The 20704-nt window shown below is 38.1% G+C and overlaps 1 protein-coding gene across 1 annotated transcript in view; it reads left to right on the top strand.

The window, feature by feature from the left end:
* Positions 1-19734, top strand: part of znf507 (zinc finger protein 507) — a 32564-nt gene extending 12830 nt beyond the window's left edge. The window contains exons 5-7 of the mRNA XM_028442287.1: positions 14636-14740; positions 16047-16181; positions 18975-19734. Coding sequence (XP_028298088.1) covers positions 14636-14740; positions 16047-16181; positions 18975-19311 — 577 coding nt within the window. The 3' untranslated portion in view covers positions 19312-19734. The remainder of the gene's footprint in view (positions 1-14635; positions 14741-16046; positions 16182-18974) is intronic.
* The last annotated feature ends 970 nt before the right edge of the window (positions 19735-20704 follow it).

The raw sequence follows: 20704 nt of genomic DNA, 5'->3' as shown, positions 1-20704 counted from the left end.
ACACTCCAAACTCCACTATGGCCAAGACCAAAGAGCTGTCAAAGGACACCAGAAACTAAATAGTAGACCTGCACCAGGCTGCGAAGACTGAATCTGCAATAGGTAAACAGCTTGGTGTGAAGAAATCAACTGTGGGAGCAATTATTAGAAAATGGAAGACATACAAGACACTGATAATCTCCCTCCATCTGGGGCTCCAAGATCTCACCCCGTGGGGTCAAAATGATCACAAGAACGGTGAGCAAAAATCCCAGAACCACACGGGGGGACCTAGTGAATGATCTGCAGAGAGCTGGGACCAAAGTAACAAAGGCTACCATCAGTAACACACTACGCCACCAGGGACTCAAATCCTGCAGTGCCAGACGTGTCCCCCTGCTTAAGCCACTACATGTCCAGGCCCGTCTGAAGTTTACTCGAGAACATTTAGATGATCTAGAAGAGGATTGGGTGAAGGTCATATGGTCAGATGAAACCAAAGTAGAATTTTTTTGTAAAAACTCAACTGTCGTATTTGGAGGAGAAAGAACACCATACCTACTGTAAAGCATGGGGGTGGTAACATCATGGTTTGGGGCTGTTTCTCTGCAAAGGGACCAGGACAACTGATCCATTTAAAGGAAAGAATGAATGGAGCCATGTATCGTAAGTATCGTTGAGTGAAAACCTCCTTCCATCAGCAAGGGCATTGAAGATGAAACGTGGTCTTTCAGCACGACAATGATCCCAAACACATCGCCCGGGCAACGAAGGAGTGTCTTCGTAAGAAGCATTTCAAGGTCCTGGAGTGGCCTAACCAGTCTCCAGATCTCAACCCCATAGAAAATCTTTGAAAGGAGTTGAAAGTCCGTGTTGCCCAGCGACAGCCCCAAAACATCACTGCTCTAGAGGAGATCTGTATGGAGGAATGGACCAAAATACCAGCAACAGTGTGTGAAAATCGTGTGAAGACTTACAGAAAACATTTGACGTCATTGTCAACAAACAAAGGGTACATTACAAAGTATTGAGATGAACTTTTGTTATTGACCAAATACTTGTTTTCCACCATAATTTGCAAATAAATTCATTAAAAATCCTACAATGTGATTTTCTGGATTTTTTTTTCTCATTTTGTCTCTCATAGTTGAGGTTTACTTATGATGAAAATTACAGGCCTCTCATCTTTTTAAGTGGGACAACTTGCACTATTGGTGGTTGACTAAATACCTTTTTGCCCCACTATATGTGATTGTTCACCTGACCAGAAAATACAATCATTTCAAAACATTGTTCTTTGTTTTGGTGATGAAAACTTGATACTGATTACATTTTCATGATTGAAAGCAAATAAGATAGTTAAGATAATAGATTAGATCAGTGGTTCTCTTTTTTTGGCTCTAGCACCCCTTTCTATTATTTCTGAACCTAAGGATGTCAGACTACAACATTTTGCTAAGAAAACTATTTAAAAACATCTATAGATCATAATGATGGAATGAATGAGTGATAACACACATTTTAAAGAACCTCATTTTGTAAACAAGTGAATGAATATATTTATTTCTGTAGTTTTTATCATCTCCCTCCTGATGTGGGACCAACGCTGACTCTTGTATTTTAAGTTCATTTTCTAATCAAGTTTCTATCATAATTTTTGTGTGTATTGTTGTCGTTTGTTCTTTTTATTATTCAGTTTCTCTTATTCTGTGCGTGTTAGGCCCCACAGACATTATATTACTCACAAACTGTCCCTGCTCTACTCTCACCATGAGAGCCTCAGAACACCGCCTCATACATGCACATAAACCACATGCACGTTTGCGCACCCACAGAGACAGACGGGGATACACACACCGTGTCTGTACACACACACACAGCTTGATGAACCCTCTGATTAGACCAGAATCTGCTCTTTATAGAAGCACAGAGTAAAAAACATCACAGCTGCAGCGGCTGTTTCACACGTAACACATTAGACTTCCTCATTAAAACTGTCAATCAATGCTCACCGAGGGCTGTGATTGGAGGAACCTTTCCTCCCTCAGCCTTTATAGGAGGTGCGGGGCCAACAGTGAAAGTAATGATGCAGGGGAATCTAAAGAATTTTTTCAGCCAATGGCAAAATTCAATGTTCAGTGTTCAACCCTTAAAGGACAGTAACTGACATTTTACAACTAAATACGCAAAATAAAAATGCTTTTACTAAAATGTGAAGAGTGGGACTAGGATTAATAAACAGCACTACTTAATACTAGTGTTGTTCCGATGCCCTTTTTGGCACCGATATCCAGTTACGTAGTATCGGCCGATACCGATACATGCCGATACCACTGTGTTAAAAAGAAAAATATATATATATATATATATATATATGACCTGTTTTTCTTCTAATTCTTAAGAGCTGCATACTCACTTGGATGTACAAATCACTTCTATTATGGCTTCGTCTGGCACTGGTTAAACCTTTGTGAAACAGGAAAAAAAACACCAACACAGAGTAAATGCAGGGGGACGTTTTTATTGTCTACCTGGTATTGGTGACAAATGAATAAACTTTTCTGAAACCTGAATTTTGGCTCTCAAATGCCAACCATACGTGTTTCTGTGATCAGGAGTCAGGGCAGCAGTGAGAGGATTGGACATCTTTTGAATTTGAACGATTCTGATTCTTTTAAGCGACATGGTCAAAAAAACTGAGCTAACCATGAACCCATTCATGAATTTTAATCCTATGAAGTCTTTACTTTTTATGAACTTTACTAGGAAATTCTCACAGGGCTGTTTTCAATTAGTATATTAATTTGAATATAGATATTATACGTTTCCTTTTCACAACCTGAGTGTGTGATGCTGCAGGTACTTAAACATTACGTTACTGTGCTCCCAGTGTTGTGTTAACCTGGTGCACAATATCAAACAAACAATAAGGAACAACTTGTACAACCCAGTACAGAATAGCAGCATCGTTATTAATAATTATATATATATATATATATATATATTAGCGATGCACCGAATATTCGGCCACCAAAAATTGCAAAAAAGCAACATTCGGCCTTCGGTTTAGTGAGTTAAAAACAAGGCAGAATAGTAGCGTCTGACACAATGACGCAATCCAACAACGTGCAGTGATTTAGAGTCGGTAAAGTGTGTGCGTGTTGCTGCAGAACCAGCAGCAGCTCCTCCTTTCCACACAAACACAACCAGACTCTCTCCTTAACGCTCTCTGTCACCGTGTAAAAGTTGGAAACCGTCCAATTCCACAACAGAGCCAGTTGTTAGCGCTGTGAGCCATGAATCTGTAAACATCCCCATTGTTTCCTCCTTACACTACACCAGGTCTCACTGCATAGGCTGGTGTAGCATTAGCGCGGAGTGCTAACAGCTGATGTGTGTAAACAATGGGTCCGTGGCTCCAAGCAGTGACTCTCAACACGATCAGCAGCAGAAAAAGTAGTGCAGTTTGTATTTACATATATGGCAATAAAGTATAATATATATTCTATATTAAACAGCAGTGTTTGTTTTAGTTGTTAGCTAGTTGGAGAGGGAGGAGCTCACATTCTAGGAGGCGTATTAGGTGACGTCACCTGCCAACGTGGGCAAAATCCACCTGTCCCGTTTAAAGCTGACTTTGTTCTTATAAAATGTAGAATAACAATGGAGGAAACCATTTAGCTAACCATTGTTAGCTAAACCATACCTCCCCTTTAATGCACTTTAGGTTTTTTTGGAATGCATGTTTTGTTTTATTTGAAGGGCTGATATAAATGAAAAACTTTGTTGTGCTTTTTATGAAAAGCAAAGATTACTGTAATATTTAAAAAAAAAAAAGTCACAATATTCAATAAACATTTACTTTCTTTTAAAATCTCTAAAAATGTATTCTAGGCCATTTCTGCACTATTTAAGAAAAATAGTGAAAAACTTAACAATCATATTTGGTATTCGGCCAAGCGTTTATACTTTATTCGGCTTCGGCCTCGGCCTCAAATTTTCATTTCGGTGCATCCCTAATATATACACTTTATTGATCAATCACTGTGGAATTGTTTCCTCTGCATTTCACCTATTTGTAGCTGTAGACCTGACAACATTGCGGGTGCTCCGGGAATCAATTTGGGGTGGAGGAGGGAGGGAGGCCTTAAACATTTCCCTCGATAACATCCAGGGCGAGACCGCCGTGTCCGCTGCCACAGAGTGGGGTTTCGGTTTTGAGCGACGGACGGCAAACTGGGCCATAGCCAGGCAGGAGGCGGTGCCTGCGGTAGCCGGCACATCCCCCTTAAGCGCTTCGTTTGGCGGGGGAAACGGGTGCCCGAGGGGAGCGGAGCGGATCCGCAGCGGGGGCCATAGCCATCTATGGGCGGAAAGGGTGAGACTTGTACTCCTCCAGAGGATGCAGGGTGGCCATAGATGTGTGAAGGGGGGAGACCGCCGAGTTACTTCTTCTTCGGTGGTGTTTGGTGGATTCTTCTTTGTTGGTGTTCGGCGGACTGGGTATTGAAAGCAGTTTGAAGAAGAGTTTGATGCTGTAAATCGTTGGTGTCCAGTTTTCTCCTCCTGATACTAGTATTGGTACTTAATACCCAAATACATATGTATTCAGCAGGTTTGGGGTTCAGTTACTTTTTATGTAGAAATAAATATGATCAAACCCCATATTTTTAATGCTTTCATTTCTTAACTTCTCCCCTCTCTCTCTCTCACGTACCCCCTATAGTGCCATTGCGTTCCCCTAGGGGTTCAGGTACCCCCATTTGAGAAACACTGGATTAAATAATAAGTTTGTCTGATTTTCTGATCACGATTACAACAGCAACAGATTATTACAATTACATTTATAATTATGTCATAATTGTAATTATCAACTATGCAATTACAATTATAATTGACTTCAACCCTGATAGCAGTGTATGTTAAGAAACGCAGATAAATCTGTTACACAAAGAGAAAGAGGAAATATAGATCTGCAAACAAACTGTTGAATAAACTTCTGTATTTATCAAGAATATTTTAATCAATCACATCAGACATTGGTACCTAATGGCCCCGGGGCCACCTGCAACCAAAACAACCAATACAATTCTTAGCAGGATTACTATTGCAACAACACATCATCAGTAGGGTAAAACTATCCTGTCTTCACCAAATGACACGTGTAATGGCAAAAATACACAAAAGGAGAACGAAAGTACACAAACCCTTTTGTTGTATCCCGTGTTAATGCTCACATTGGTCTTCATTCTAAACGCTAGCATGAATGTTGATCATGTGACCCTGAATCTGACATTTTTGTGACCCTGCTGTGATACAAGCTGCTCATTTCTAAAGTACATCAATCTATTTAAATTCATCAGTTGCAAACATTTTATACGTTTGATTGTAAATGTCACGTTTCATCATTTCTTCCCTGTTTTCATGTGATTATTAATGATTAAGTAAAGCATATTGCTGTTGTGGTTGCCGTCTGTTTGCACAGACTCATTATCACCAGTGATGTAGTGATGAATGTGACTGGGTGCAGCCTGCAGATATCATTCATAAATACCTGACCTTTGTCCAGTAGCTTCGTGTCGGCCGTTTGTGGAGAATGATCCTGTTGTTTGCACTCAGGCTGGGCCATTTATCCATTTATATTGACATTTTCAACACTTATGATGATATGGTTTTATTTTAAAGCTTATTTTACACATACATATGCAGTAGTTTTAGGAGAGAATGAGAAAGGGATTCAGATGTTGGATAAATCAGGTCTCAGATGGTATATTTCAGTCGTTATACGTTCTTTACATTGTTCTTTTTTTTTTACAGTAATCTGTGGTTATATTGGTGAAGTGTGTTTACTTTACTGATGTTTATGATGCACAATAAACCTCTGAGGTCAGCACTAGTTAACCCACGAGATGATAAGAGAATGTGATGATGATTCCCTGTGTCTCACCAACCGTGACCAAAAGTGGAAAATCCAAATGTTCCACCTCAGCTAGAGCTGATTAATTATAGAAAAAATAATAATCATGATTATTCAAATCTAAACCTGGGCGATAAAATGATAATAATATATATCGCTATAGAGATGTAATCAACATCAATAGAATTTTTTTGCGATAAAATGTTTGATAATTTCACTGAACACAGTTAGAAAAAAGACCGAGAACCGCAAGGCATTCTGGGGGATGTAGGCAGATGAACGGATTGAACCACTCCAAAGTAGCGGTGTTCATTATCAGTTTCGTGTTTCACCGCGGATCCACCGGTGCTTGGTTAAAGACCAGACATCCAACAAAGTGAACCAGTTCAAGATCCTCAACCAGATCCACCTAAAGTTCCCACTTTAGGGGCTTAGGAGCTTGCATGCGCGTGCATTAAACAACTCAAAGTTAGATGTCTGAAATTGTGGAAGTTTTTTTTATTTACAACATGTGAAACATGTGAGATTAGAAAAAATTAAATATAAATATATATATATATATATATATTTTTTTTTTTTTTTTAAATAATGTTTTTTCTCTCGATTGTTATTTTTGTAACGGTTGCATGAAATAATCAAAATAGTAATCAAATTTTGATTAATTGCACAGCCTTAACCTCAGCTCGTTTCCCTGTTTCTGCACCGCCTTACTCACATGTGCTGTCCGTTTATAAAGTAAAAAAGCCATAAGTGGTGCGTCTTTCTAACAATAAAAACAGTTTGGAGGAAAAAGCATTGATTTACATCAAGAATTGGCAGTTTGTAGAATAAGGTTGTGATATAATTTGTGGTTGATATCACCCAGCTCCGGTATAATTATTATTTTGTGTTGACTACACATTAGTGGTACTTTGTGTATTTTTGTATTATAGGATACTCCTGTGATGTCTTGATAATAATGGACAAGTTTGACCTTTTTAAAAATATATTTTTAATCAGATCCACATGTTGTTCCAGAGCTGTCCACTAGATGGCAATCTTAGTCTTTGATCAAACCGTCTTCTCCATGTTAATTCATTCATTCATTCATTCATTCAGCACTGGGTGTGTGTGTGGGCTATGAACACATGAATGTGTGGAAACCCAGAATAAAGCAAAACCAAGACTGTCATAGTATTTTGATCAATATTGTAATAATGATTATAATCACAGTTATTTATCATATTAGGGAAAAAGCTTTGTTTTTATTGCACTACTTTTAAACAAGCAATATGTGTACAGTTTACAGTGCAATAATGCTAAGCTTTAAAATGGAATTATGATTTAAAAAATTAACCCAGTAATTTACTACGATGGACTGGCGCCCTGTCTAGGGTGTACCACCGCCTCACGCCTGATGAGAGCTGGAAATAGACACCAGCAGACCCCTGTGACCCTGAAAAACAGGAACAAGCGTGTCAGAAAATGATGGATGGAACCAAGAATTTAAAATGTACCAAATGCTAACTGAATTAATACACTAATTACAGAATGCAGAGCCCATATTTTAAATGTAAATATTAGACGATTTGGTCAATTTAATTGCGACAACCAATATCTTGATCACGATAAAAATGTGATTGATCGTACAGCCATCATTTCAAATTAGTCAGCATCAACATTTACAGGTTAATGGTTTGAAGATTTATTTCATCTATTGCGGCTTTGCCACAAACTGAAAATAAGGACAAAAATAAAAGTCTAAGTTGTTCTTGAACTTTTTTCGGGTGTTTCTCCACTTTGAACAAAGGTGAACTTTCAACCTGCACCCATTGACCCCCAAATAATCCTGACAAATAACACATTTTTAAATTTAATGAACAAACCGAGAACAACTAACATCATATTTCATAATATATCAATCAAATAATTTTGATAAACTATTTACCTGCATAGTAAACAAATGTAAAAGTGCAGTAGTGAAAAATACAGGAAATAATCAAACATTGTTTACAATCTGGGACAAAAAACTTCTGAAAACAAAAAAGGAAATACATTTTTTATCAGTTATTGAAGTTTTGTTTATTGTTCCGCTCCATGTGAAGTACACGCAGACATAAATCATTTTTAGCTTCTCATTATTACTTTTGTTTTGTTTAGTGTTAATGACCTTTTTTGTCATTAAAGAAAAAGATTCAACATCCTAATTGCAAAATAGAACAAGTTCATTTTAATAGAAAATAGCGACGAGAGCCACATTTTCAGACTCGGAACGACAAGAACAAAATGGAGAAGGAAATTGAAAATGTCCTCATGTTTGTCGCACCCCACACGTCATGTCTTTATTCCCCACCAAGGGGTGCGACGCACACTTTGAGAAGAACAGATCTACCGTGACTTTTCTCAGCCTTGATTCAGCCGTTCATGTACTGCAATTTTTTGGAACGTTCTTTTGTGAGGATTTGTGAAATAGAAGCAAAAGAGAAATTTTAATGTCAACATACACTTGTTTTTCAAAGAAGTGCTCACTAATACACACATTTGTTAAGAATAATTGAAATGAATAGGCTTTATTGTGTACGTAGATCTTTAAATTTAGATTATTGTTCAGTGTATAAGTTGCAGTTTGCGTCTGCTGACAGTAAGTTTTACTATCTGAACAGAAAATATTTAGTAGGAAATCCATTTTCCTTTTTCCATGTCATGGAAAGACTAAACAATAACTCATTGAAATGCAAAAAAATAATACATTTTAAGAATGACCATCAAAGGTCCTAAACCATTACTTTTCTAGTAGTCCAAGTAAACAAAAATGTAGTTTGACCAGTAAAGGGAAATAGTCTACTAGTAGACTTTTTGTGTAAGATCTACTCATGCACTAGTATGGAAAGCTGTTTGATCAACCATAGATAAACTCCACCTACTGCTCTAGGTTTACTCATTCACAAAGTACAGTAGACTTTATTAGTGAAGTAGACCAGTGGTTCCCAACCTTTCTTGTCTTGTGTACCCCTTGAGCCTTTCTGTCATACCATGAGTACCCCCTCACTCATACGTGTTCATGATTCTCCAAAAGTAGAACATAACACAACTAAATATTCAACAAGTCATTTCATTTCATCTTCTTAAATTGAACATTAATATTCAGGTATTATCTTCTTATTTAACTCAAATTAAACATAAAAATGTGTTGGCTTCAAGGCAATAAAAATTATAAATATAAGAAATATTATTATGGTAAATGTTTGTATTATTAATACTAATATATTATGATTATTGTTATTAAAGAAAAATAATGAAGTTCAAATTGGAAAAAAATAAGAATCAATAAAAATAATAAGTAATATAAATAAATACAAAACAAATAATTAACCTGCCTGTGTTGTATATAAGTTTTATGACATTTACCACAAAAGGAGCTTCTTTGAATATGTCCCCTTTAAACAGGCATTTAAATTTTAAAAACAAGTCATAACGCACATGTACCATTTTATTGACAGACTTATGAAATGACTGAGAATATTTTTTATTATTTTGGAAATAAATTCTTAATTTTTCCACGTAGCCCCTGCAATGTGCTCATGTACCCCTGGTTGGGAAACACTGAAGTAGAGTGTCAATTGTAGCACTAGTGAAGCAAAATATGTCATTAGTTAGCATTATACGCTGATAAGGGGGTAGTTTTGTTTTTGGCTTTATTAACTCACTCAGTACCACTGACGAGATAACTCGTCATTTGCGTTTTTTCACGGGAATTACTAGAAAACACCCTGGCGGAGGTCCCTCATCAATATCTAAGCTGTGGGGTGTTGTAGTGACCAACTGTGCCCTGATGATGGTAGCAGTACACCTTTAGATGAGAGATTAGCCACTGATGCTACCATTAGCTGGGGGGAGAAGCAGGAACGAGTGAGATTATGGCGCTACAGAGTGATATTGTGACGTATCCAGCAGCTCACAGCACCACATACTAACACAGAACATGTGTGGACCTGAGTAGATTATTGATAAAGGTGAGATGGTGAGATAAAACATCAACTAACCGGGCCAAACGGGTCATCGCTGCGTGTCGGGTGGGGGGGGGGTACAAAATACCCCCAGCCTGTGTGCCAGATAGCAAAATAATAGGTGACATGTAGGAGGTAGCAGCGCACCATTGGATGAGAGATCATCCATGCTCAGCAGAGCTCAGAGGGAGAGGAGGAAAGGCGTTTACGAGACAGAAAATGGTGCTACGTACAGAGTTGACGTTCCCAGCAGTGCACATTCGACCGGAGCATGTGTGGAACTCATGGATAGTGTGGCGATGGTGAGATAAAACGATATTAAAAAAACGGGGAATGCAGTGACACTCTGCGTGTCCGTGAGGAAGAGGAAGTTGCGTGTGTGCAGACTGACGGGAGAGAAACTTGGAGGAACGCCAAAATACAGTAAGGAATCCAACTCTGACCCAGATCGCAAAATAATAATAATTTTGCCATCAAAAGCCCTGTTTCAGTGTTTTTTGTTTTATATAAGGAAACAACGTTCAGATGTTAGAGATGTCACTAAAGCAAAAAAAATAGCTTTAAAGTCACTGACAGGGTTTTTTTTAGTGTAAAACTTGCTCTATTCAACGGCTGATTACAAAAGAACGAAACGAGTCAGAAACAATTGGGTTTTTTTTTTGATGAAAGTAGAGGCTTCAATCTTTCAGAATCTGGTGTCAGATTTCAGATAGTCATAGTAGAAAATATTCTGTGGGTCTTTAAAATCAGTCAAAATGCTCAAAAACGGCTGATACTGAAAATGGCTGGCACTGAATGAGTTAATACTTCTAGTAAAATAAAAACATTCTACTTGTTCTAATAGTGAGATATAATAAGTGTACTAGTAGTACTGGTAAACATAAAATGAAAGGTTTTTGGCACACCAATGCACCAGTAGACCTTACTATTAAAGCTAATCATCTACGAGTAGTAGATATTTGATATCTAGTAGTACTAGTAAAGCGTTGTTGTTTTTAGGACTCAAAACGCCACTCACTTTGTTGTTGTTGTTGTTGTTGTTGTGTACACTAGTTAAAATCGCTACTCCTCTGTTATTCATGAATGGATCAGGCTCTGGTAGATATAATCTATGGATGTGTACGCTCAGAGCCCGATTTTTCTTTTTGGGGCCCATGCAGTTATTTCTTGTTGAATTGGGGTGTAATTTGATACGGATATTCTAAGAGAGGATGTTGGGAGCCTCTCGGAGACCTTTTTGAAAGTTTCTGAATTTATCTAAACATAGTCGTGTGACACTGTATGTCGTTCCAAAGGCAATAAACCTAAATTGATTGAGTGCATGCATTCTAGAGGTGAGAGTACTAGTAGAGCTTTATTCCATAGAGTCTGTGAGTGAGACAGAGCTGGTGAATTACCGTTTTCTATTCTTTAAATCAAACGCTTTGTGCCTGTGGACCAATAGAGAGTCCATCCTGCTGCTTATTTTATAAGTGCATACGTCTGATAAAGCTTCTGTTTTTCCTGGATTTATGAAGTCATGCTCGTATCAAAGAACTGAACAGCAGGACTTTCACTTTTAGCTTCTCGTGGCGTGCTGCCAACAATCCTCATGCCTGCTAATGCAAGGCATTGGTTTACCCTTTGAAACACTGGGTATGTGAGCGCTGACCGTGTGCTGATGGTTTATTTCATTAACTGGCGTTCTGCCATCCTCTAGTTCACCAGTTCTAGGGTCAGGATACCTTCAGATTACATCTGAGCTTTCACTTTCTAATAAGAAACAAACGACCAGAAGCGTTCTCCAGAATTATCTGCCAGTTATGAAAGTGTATCCTCAGCAAGAAGAAGAATTAATCTCAAGCTACAAATGCTATCGCTAACCCTCACACACTTCCTTATAAAGGACCTTTTAATGTTTTCATTGGTTCATTTCATTTGTTGGGGAGCTGAACTTTGCGTCACTAATCCTGCTCCCCCTCGTGTTCGCTGAGGTTCTCATTGATGCTGTAACTCACACGTGTCAAACTCAAGGCCCAGGGGCCAAATCTGGCCCTTTAAAACATCCAAATTGGCCCACAGGGGAAAGTAAAAATGGCAGATAATAGGGATGAAACGATTAATCGCAAGGCAGTTAAAAATCGATTAATCGGTATCACGGTTCATATCGATTCCCTGAAAATTGAATCGCAGTACTTTTTTCAAACAGCAGAGGGCGCTATCTATTTATCCTTTTCTTGTTCAGAAGCGTAGGCGGCGGATGGAATATCCTACTACTCTCTATTCTGGCCGCCTACTACTCTAAAACATGTTCATAAATGATTCTTTACCCCTTTAGCACCGAAAGAATATCTGTAATATTACGTGAATATCTGTAAAAGTCAGGTTTTTCTATTAGCTCTGTCTGCTAGCGCGTAGCATATCTTCTTTACTGCAAGAATATCTGCATGCCAACCGACCCTCTGCTGGTCCAAACAAATATCTGATGTAAACACAGTGCATTGATTGTTTTTGTTTTTAAAGTCCAATTGTTAAGGCAGAAAATACATTTTCAGTTGCACTTTTAAAAAGAAAAAGAACTATTATGCAGTTTTGCATTGTTTACTATAGAACCAGAATTTAAATTAATAGGCTTCTTTTTCATTTGTATTATTCCTTTATTTATTTTATTCAAAATTTATTTTTTGTTAAATTGCATTGTTTTGAATAGTTAATCAAGGGATTTTTTTGACAATGAAAAATAGAAGGAAAATGGTACAGTATTTTCTATTTTTTCCCCGTAAAAAATAAAGGAATATTTTTCAGTCATCATTTGTCTACTTTGTCTACAGTCCCATTTTGTAAAATAAATCGTGAGAATCGTATCGTGAACTCAGTATCGTGAATCCAATCGTATCGGGAGTTGAGTGAATCGTTACATCCCTATCAGATAATGGTAAATAGAAAATTCCTGGTGAAAACCCTGTAATGTGTGGAGCAGGGAAGCATACAGTATTAGACCTGCTGGTCTTTATTGTAATGTGAATGACTGTCTAACTTTGGAGTAACACTTTATTTTAGGTTTTATATATAGAGCTGACAATATGCTGTCATTATTATGACACAGCACTTGGCATTTTTCATGAATAAGGTGTCATAGTAAGTCAGTACATTTTTATTTATAAAGCGCTTTTCACAGATAAAAATCACAAAGTGCTCTATAATACATAGGTGAATTTAAAACAGGAGCAACAACATAAAAGGATAACAAAAGCATAAAATCCATTAACCAAAAACTTTTCTCAAAAGCCTTCAAGTCTTCACATGCTGAGGACCAAAGTGTGTGCCCTGAAGTGTAGGGGCACAACAACAACAACTCAGTGATAAACCGAGGGGCCTGACCATGCAACGCACAGAAAGTCGGGACAAAAACTTTAAACTTGATGTGAAATTTAACAGGAAGCCAATGAAGACTTGATAGAATGGGGTAATGTGGGCTAATCTAGGTGCACCAGTCAAAAGTCTGGCAGCAACATTCTGAACAATCTGAAGTCTGTTCAGAGTCGACTTGTTGAAACAAGTGAAAACAGAATTACAATAATCAATGTGAGACAAGATGAACACGTGGATGATCATTTCAAGATCTGATTTTGACATGAGATTCTTCACTTTAGAGATAACGTATTTCTCAGGTGATAAAAACAGTCTTTGGTCGGTTAATGACAGTGACCCTCCAGACATTGACTGATCAAACACAACCCAAAGGTTTCTCAGGCTGGTTTTCATGAAGGCTGTTATTAAGGGTGCTTCGCTAAATGGGGTAATTGTGTTAATTGGGTTAGGTGGAGGGATCTCGTGGGGTAGGGGTAGGGTTAGGGGTTAGGTTAGACTAATGACTGGTACTTAATGACAGCCTTCATGACACCTTATTTATGCTACTGACAGGTGTCATGTCAGCCTTATGTATAAACCTTAGTGTTACTAGCTTCAGTTAGATAACATAAAAAATATATATATATGAATTTTGTGAATAATGATAGAAAAGGTTAAACGTTTGGTTCCACGTGCTACATCTGAGGTGTTAAAGGCTGGTGAGGTTCTACAGATGTTTGTTCAGTTTGTTCTTGGCAGCACTTTTCTTGGCAGGGGCTCCAACCACCTCTGAGCAGTAAACGCTGGCTTCACAGCTACTGACGGAGTAACTCCTGACCTGTTTCACAGAGCTGTGATGGGTTTGGACCCCAGAGAGTAAAATAATGAAATCCAGCAGTGAATCGTTTGCACTGAACAAAACACGGAGCTGCTGATGCTTTGCAGCCTTAACGGTCCTGTACGTTGGAATGAACTTTCCTACGATAAGAGTCATTTTAAAGTGAATTGGTCTAGTTACCCTCAGAGAATGTGTGCAGCATGCAGCGAGCACCAAGTCTATTTTAGTGTTCCCATGGCATGAGTCAGTCATTTTCCAAACACAAGGTAAAGAGATGCTGTGATGGCATAGACTTTACTTTCTGTTTTCACACTTTCTAGAACATTTCTTTATTTTTTGCCTTGAAGCAACTAAAAAGCTGAACTGATCTCCCAACGGCAGTGATTAAAGTGCAACAAAGTGAAAAAAACAGTGATTTATTCTGTTTCTCAAAGTGGCAATTTCCTCTGTTTTGCAGCAAATCTGCCCTCCAGGCTACGAGTGAAGCAGAAACATCTCCACTTGTTAGGAAACATCCTCAGCTCCTGTTTTCTGTCGTCTCCTTTTCTTCTTCTTCTGTCTTTAATTAAGGTTTCTATGTTTCAGGTGCTGTGGGTGTGACTTTGCCACAACCAACATGAACAGTTTGAAGAGTCACATGAAGAGGCATCCTCAGGAGCACCAGGCCGTGCAGCTGCTGGAGCAGTACAGGTGAGGACGCACGCACACACACACACACACACCTAAACCAGGAGTTAAAACAGAGCAACCAAGAGATTGATTGAAAATGTTCAAAATTCCCAGCAGGATTCTCACCAGGAATGTTTCACGACGACGGGGGAGCGCTCGGTGTGTGACTGAGCAAGTGTAGGAATGTCAAACCCTCTGAAACACTAGTTAATACAGTGTTTTTATCTTTGTTCCAGCCTTACTTTAGAGTTACTCATGGCCACGCACCCCCTCTTTTAAGAAAATGACTCTTACTGTGTCCAACCTCGGCAGAAATGGCACGTTGTGATAGGTCTAGCTTAAACAGCTCTACAATCCGACCACGTTCAAATGGAGGTCATCACAGTGTGAATAACAGAGTTTAGCTTTTAAAGGCTGTGGTCTTTAACATTTGATCAGCTGATGAACATCTTATTTCAGTTTAATTGTTAGGTATCAATGTACTTGACGTTTAATACATAAAGGCTGACACTAGAATTGTGACAATACATCAATTATTAGATTAATCGCGATTCGACACCTGACGATTCAATAGGGATTCATTAATGTTAAAAAAACAATTGTTTTCCATAGGGGTGAGACTAATTAAGTCATGGAAATTAATCACATTTTAAGTGCATAACAATATTTGCCCTAAAAAGCAAGACTTTCTCAATCTTAATGTATTTTAGTGGATGAATGAATCAAATAATAAACACAGACAACAATACAGTAAACTCAAACAATTCTAATGTCATTACTGTGGAAAAATAAATTAAAAATATCATTGGCCAAAATTGTACAGATCTAAGTAAAAGCATCATTTTAATTACATTATGTACTTTTCACCACTTTAAATTATATTAAAAAAACCAACATACAGTGCTTTCAACTGTTCTTAAAGCTTTGGTCAGGAGTGTATCATGAATCGATTTAATTAAATAAGTTACAAATATGCAGATGGTGTATCAAATAAATTAGCGTTATTTAATATGCAGCTCACTTTTCTTGGTTTAAAAAAGAACCGATAGTTTAACTGTATCATTTAATTCCATTGGAGCCGATTACAGAATCATTTTCTCACACAGCGTGTTTCTCTCTCCCCCCTGGGGGGCGAGCGCTCCACTTCTATCTCTAATCGTATTCACTGAAAGCTTTTGAACACTTGTTAAACGTCTAATCCATAATTCCTTTTAATTTGAACAAATGACTCGATCAGTGTCGCGTAAAGTGGATTTCCCCCGCGCTCCCGTCTCCGCTCTGCGTCCCCAGGGGTGATTAAGATTAACTTCCTGGTTTTGTCCCTCAGGTGCTCGCTGTGTGGCTACGTATGTAGCCACCCCCCCTCGTTAAAGTCCCACATGTGGAAACACGCCGGGGACCAGAACTACAACTACGAGCAAGTGAACAAAGCCATCAACGAGGCCATCTCTCAGAGCAGCCGGTAAGCCCCGCCCCCTTGGCCACAGGCGCACTAAAGTAGAGAGAAATCACTTTGTTTCTGAAATATTTCATTCATTCATATCTAAGATGTGGGTTATTTTATGTCATTTTAACACATTTTCAGGATATCTTCGGTTTTAGAAAACTATGAATTTTTTACCAATTGTTCCTTAATTATTAAGTTATAACACTTTACATTTTTAGTTTGATCAGATGAACACTTTTTTTTAATTATTTTTCTTCTATTTTCAGCTTCTATTATCTGAGGATCTACATCACTTAGGAAACTATACATATCTGATGCAGCATTTACTGTTATGGTATTAATGATATATATCACTGTTTTTCAACCTTGGGGTCGTGACCTCATGTGGGGTCTGATTACTGATTGAAATGTATTTTTTATTTTTTTTTTATTTATTATTAGATTTTTTTTTTAATTAACACAACACAATTTAAAATAGTATTTTTAATTTCTTTATACTAGGGATGTCCTGATACAACTTTTTCATTTCTGATATGATATTGATATTGAAGCCTTGCATATAATAGAAAAAATATAATGACTTATTTTGTAGTGTGGAATGTTAGAAAAGGTTTGATCATGTGATGTCATTCAAACAGAGAACAATAGTCAACAACAGTAGGGATGAGAAAAACTGACCCATTTATTATTAACCAATTGGTTTTAACTTTCAGCATAGTATCTACAGTAAAATACAATTGAATACAATAAATAAAAATAATAATTTGGGAAAAAATAAAAATAAATATTGGAGAATTTGAATCTGATATCTGATATTCGTTTCAAGGCTAATATCGGACTGATATCGATATCGGATTGGGACACCTCTACTTTATACTGTATTTTGTTGAACGAGATTTATATCTGACATACTAAAAGTATAGAATACAGTTGTTTTAGATTATGGGGGAAGGGTATACAGTTATTAGCAACTATCATATTACTATCAATATTTCATTTGACATCCTCCTGAAGCATTAATAGCTGGGTTACTTTAATTATGTTCTTTAAAAGTTCAGTATTATGTTATTTTTCACTCATCTCCATTTGTTCTGAAAACCCCAAAAACATAATATTTGAGGTTTATTTTCCCAAACTTGTCTGTTTTCCAGAGTTTTAGCCTCTGAAAAGTCACTTTCTGACCAACTCTACAGAAACAGGCTGATTTGTGGCCTACTTATGAATATTCATGAGTGGGCGTGTCTATAGACGGGACACTGACTTCCTCCTCCCTGCACGGTGACATGGGGCCAGAGGACGGCCCGCCCACTCTAGCCGAGCTCATGCTGCTTTATAAACATGAGACAGAGCGTGGGGGCTTAATAAAACCCCAGAACACCCCCTCCAGCTCCAATCACAGGATTTAGAGAAAGGAGCCCATGAAGAAGCCTCCTCATTGGCTCCCGTGATGTACAGTGAAGCGCGTGCACGGTGCTAACACGTACCCGTGACGATGACATTTATTTTCGGCAACAAAATACAAACTAGGAGATGCTTAGATGCAACTACAGACTGTCAACCTATGCGTGTGCACGTTCAGCGCTCGTGCGCACATCCAGAGGAGATTCAGGTAGTGCAGCTTTAGTAGTTGCTATCTTATTAGCTTTGGGTCACCTGTAGGTTCAGCTAGCTATAGCTAATGTAACCATTGTTTACCCCATTAGCTTAAGGAGGATACAAACAATATAATATAAAATAACTTACCCATCAGTGCATTAGAGGTAGAGAAGAGGAGGTTTTTCTCCTTTTGCCATTGACCGCTACGCTTTAGCTTCAAAAGTTGTAATGTCCACTTCATTGTTTATTTTAATATGTTGAATATATCCCTCCACAGCGTATTGTAAAACATTTTGCCTGGATCTGGAAGATATCGCGCAGGTATTGCTCCAAAAAGACTCGCTAACACGCACTGGTAGACTTCTACCAGCTCAGGAACATGACGGACATCACAAAAGTAAATGAGGGGGCGGGGTTTTTGCAAAAGGTCAATTTTCGTCTCCATTAGCTTAAAGTTTTTTAGCAGTGTGTGTTTATACAAAGACTAATAAATAAATAAGAAAACGAGAAGCTTTTTGAGAAAATGTTGTTCAAACTGCTCTGACCCTGGACTTCCTGTTGTCTAAAAGTGTGTTCAGTGACTACATCACATTCAATGTCAATTACTCATCGTCCATCGTCACATGATCTGAGTCACTGGACGTCACTCAAAGTTGAACATCTTGAACTTTTCAAGCGACTTTGTGTCACGACTTCCAATCAGCAACGGGTTTCTCCCTACGTCCCTCCCCCAGATCAAGTGATGACGTGAGCAAAATGCGTGATTATGTTCACGTGACTCATCACAGGTCATTTAAACAACTATAGTCGGCAACTTTAGAGTTCATCAGAGTCGGCAACAGTTGATATCGTTACAAAGTCCTCGTCACTCACAGAACGGTCACATTTTACTAGAAGTTTTATACATAAGGCTGACATTACGCTGTCATTAGCATTAATAAGGTGTCATAGAGGCTGCTATTAAGTGTCGTTTGCTAAATTATGACACCTTTGGAGCTATGTTGGCATTTTTTGGGTTAGGTGGAGGGATCTAGAGGGGTTAGGTAGAGTTAGGGTACAGACCACACTTAATGACACCTTATTAATGCTACTGACATGTGTCAGTCTTTATGTATTAAACTTCTAGTAAAGTTACACCCCTTACCCAGAAACAAAGCGTCCCCTCCTACATTGAACATTGACTCCTCCTACATTTCACTCTGTCGTCCTCAGAGCTTCTCAGAAGGTATCGTCACTTCCTGAGTCTGTGGTTGATCGTCCAGCGTTGACCCCTCACCCTGAGGACACGGTGGAGCCTCCTCCTAAAGCGAAGTCTCTAACCACAGAAGGTCAGAGCTCCGCCCCCCCCTCAGAGCCCCGCCCACAGGACAAAGAGCCCAGCCCGGGCCTGGAGTACTGCATGCTGCTGTTCTGCTGCTGCATCTGCAGCCTGGAGTTCACCAGTAAGGATCGACTGATGGAGCACATGAAGGAGCACGAGGGCGACATCATCAGCATCATCCTCAACAAAGAGCCAAAGAGTGAGAGCCCCGCCCCCACATGGTCATAGGAAACATTTCACAGCTAGCATTAGCTAACGCTGAACAAACATGTCTGACACTTTTCTAATGAAAGAATCACTGAATGTTTGACGAGTGAAGCTTTTTATTGCTTTTTCTTTCACTTCATCCGTTTCCACTGTAAGGGCAGCTCCTCCATCGCTACGTTACTATTACTATTATTATTATTATTATTAATGAACCTATTTAATCCCACACTAGCGTCCAATAGGAAGGACGAACCAACGCCTCAAGGCTTCAGTCTCATTTCATTTTTGTGCACGTTTTACTTCCTGTTTGTCCTGCTTTTTTTTTTTTTTTTTTTTATCGTCGTCATTTGTAAAAGTGATATTTTTAATGTAATTTAGCTTTAGACAAAAAAAAGGAAAAAAAAAAGATAAAAGTCTGCCAGAGAACAAGAATGTTGACAGAAAGGGACGTAAAGCACAGAAGATGCTCTTATTTAACTGACCTGTGCCTATATATAAATATAATTTTATAACATTTGCATTTGTCTCTGTTTTTAAAAAAGGACAAAACATTTGGTTTCTGGAATAAAGATCAGATGATGTAAAATAATGAAGTTATAAATGTGTTTTTGGTTTCACTGCTTCTTTATCCACAGGTTCCCACGCTTTTCATTTTCAGCCTCAGGTTAAAGTGTGGCATAAAACCTTTGAACTGTACTTATTAGTGGATGTATGTCTAACAAAACACAATATTATGAATTAGGGATGTGCGGAAACTCATGATGACCGTACCAATGCAATAACATGTCTTAAACAACTTGAAATAATCTAAAACCCATATATTATTATATGTCAGATCATAATAACAGACACTCTGTGGCTCAATGAAAAAGGATCAGAGACATTTTATACACATTGTTTTATTCAACATACTGTAATTATTAATGAGTGTAAGGTGAGTGTGATCAACCATTCTCTGTGACGTTCTTTTAGTTTACCTTTAGCTCCTCGTGGCCTCTTTTCCTTTGATTTACATTTAAACCTGTGATTTCTGAGATTATATCAGTGGAAAGTGTTAAAAATATGCTTTTTGTAGTCCACTTTAAGAAATGTGTAGTTTTGTCACCACGACAGACGTCACTAACCATCGCGGCTGTTAAATGATTACGTCACCTAGTGGAAGTGTGTCTGATTGTCAAACCAAACGTGATGGCCTTTTCCTAACTCCTCTACTAACACCTTTCTTTAACCCCGTGACATCATCCACAGGGTTAAGGAAAAGTGGATAGGAAAGGAGATAGGAGGGAATAAAAAAGTTGTTAAATTAAACTAAGTATTAAATTCCATGCGTTCACTGAGGGTCAATAGTTATACTTATTTTAGTTTTTATAACCAGTGAGTGAAATAATTAATATGGAACATTTGAACCTGCAGA

The sequence above is a fragment of the Gouania willdenowi genome, chromosome 3 (genome assembly GCF_900634775.1).
Source record: "Gouania willdenowi chromosome 3, fGouWil2.1, whole genome shotgun sequence".
Taxonomy (NCBI): Eukaryota; Metazoa; Chordata; class Actinopteri; order Blenniiformes; family Gobiesocidae; genus Gouania; species Gouania willdenowi.
The sequence above is the reverse complement of the archived record's forward strand: the minus strand, read 5'-3'. Positions and strand labels throughout refer to the sequence as shown.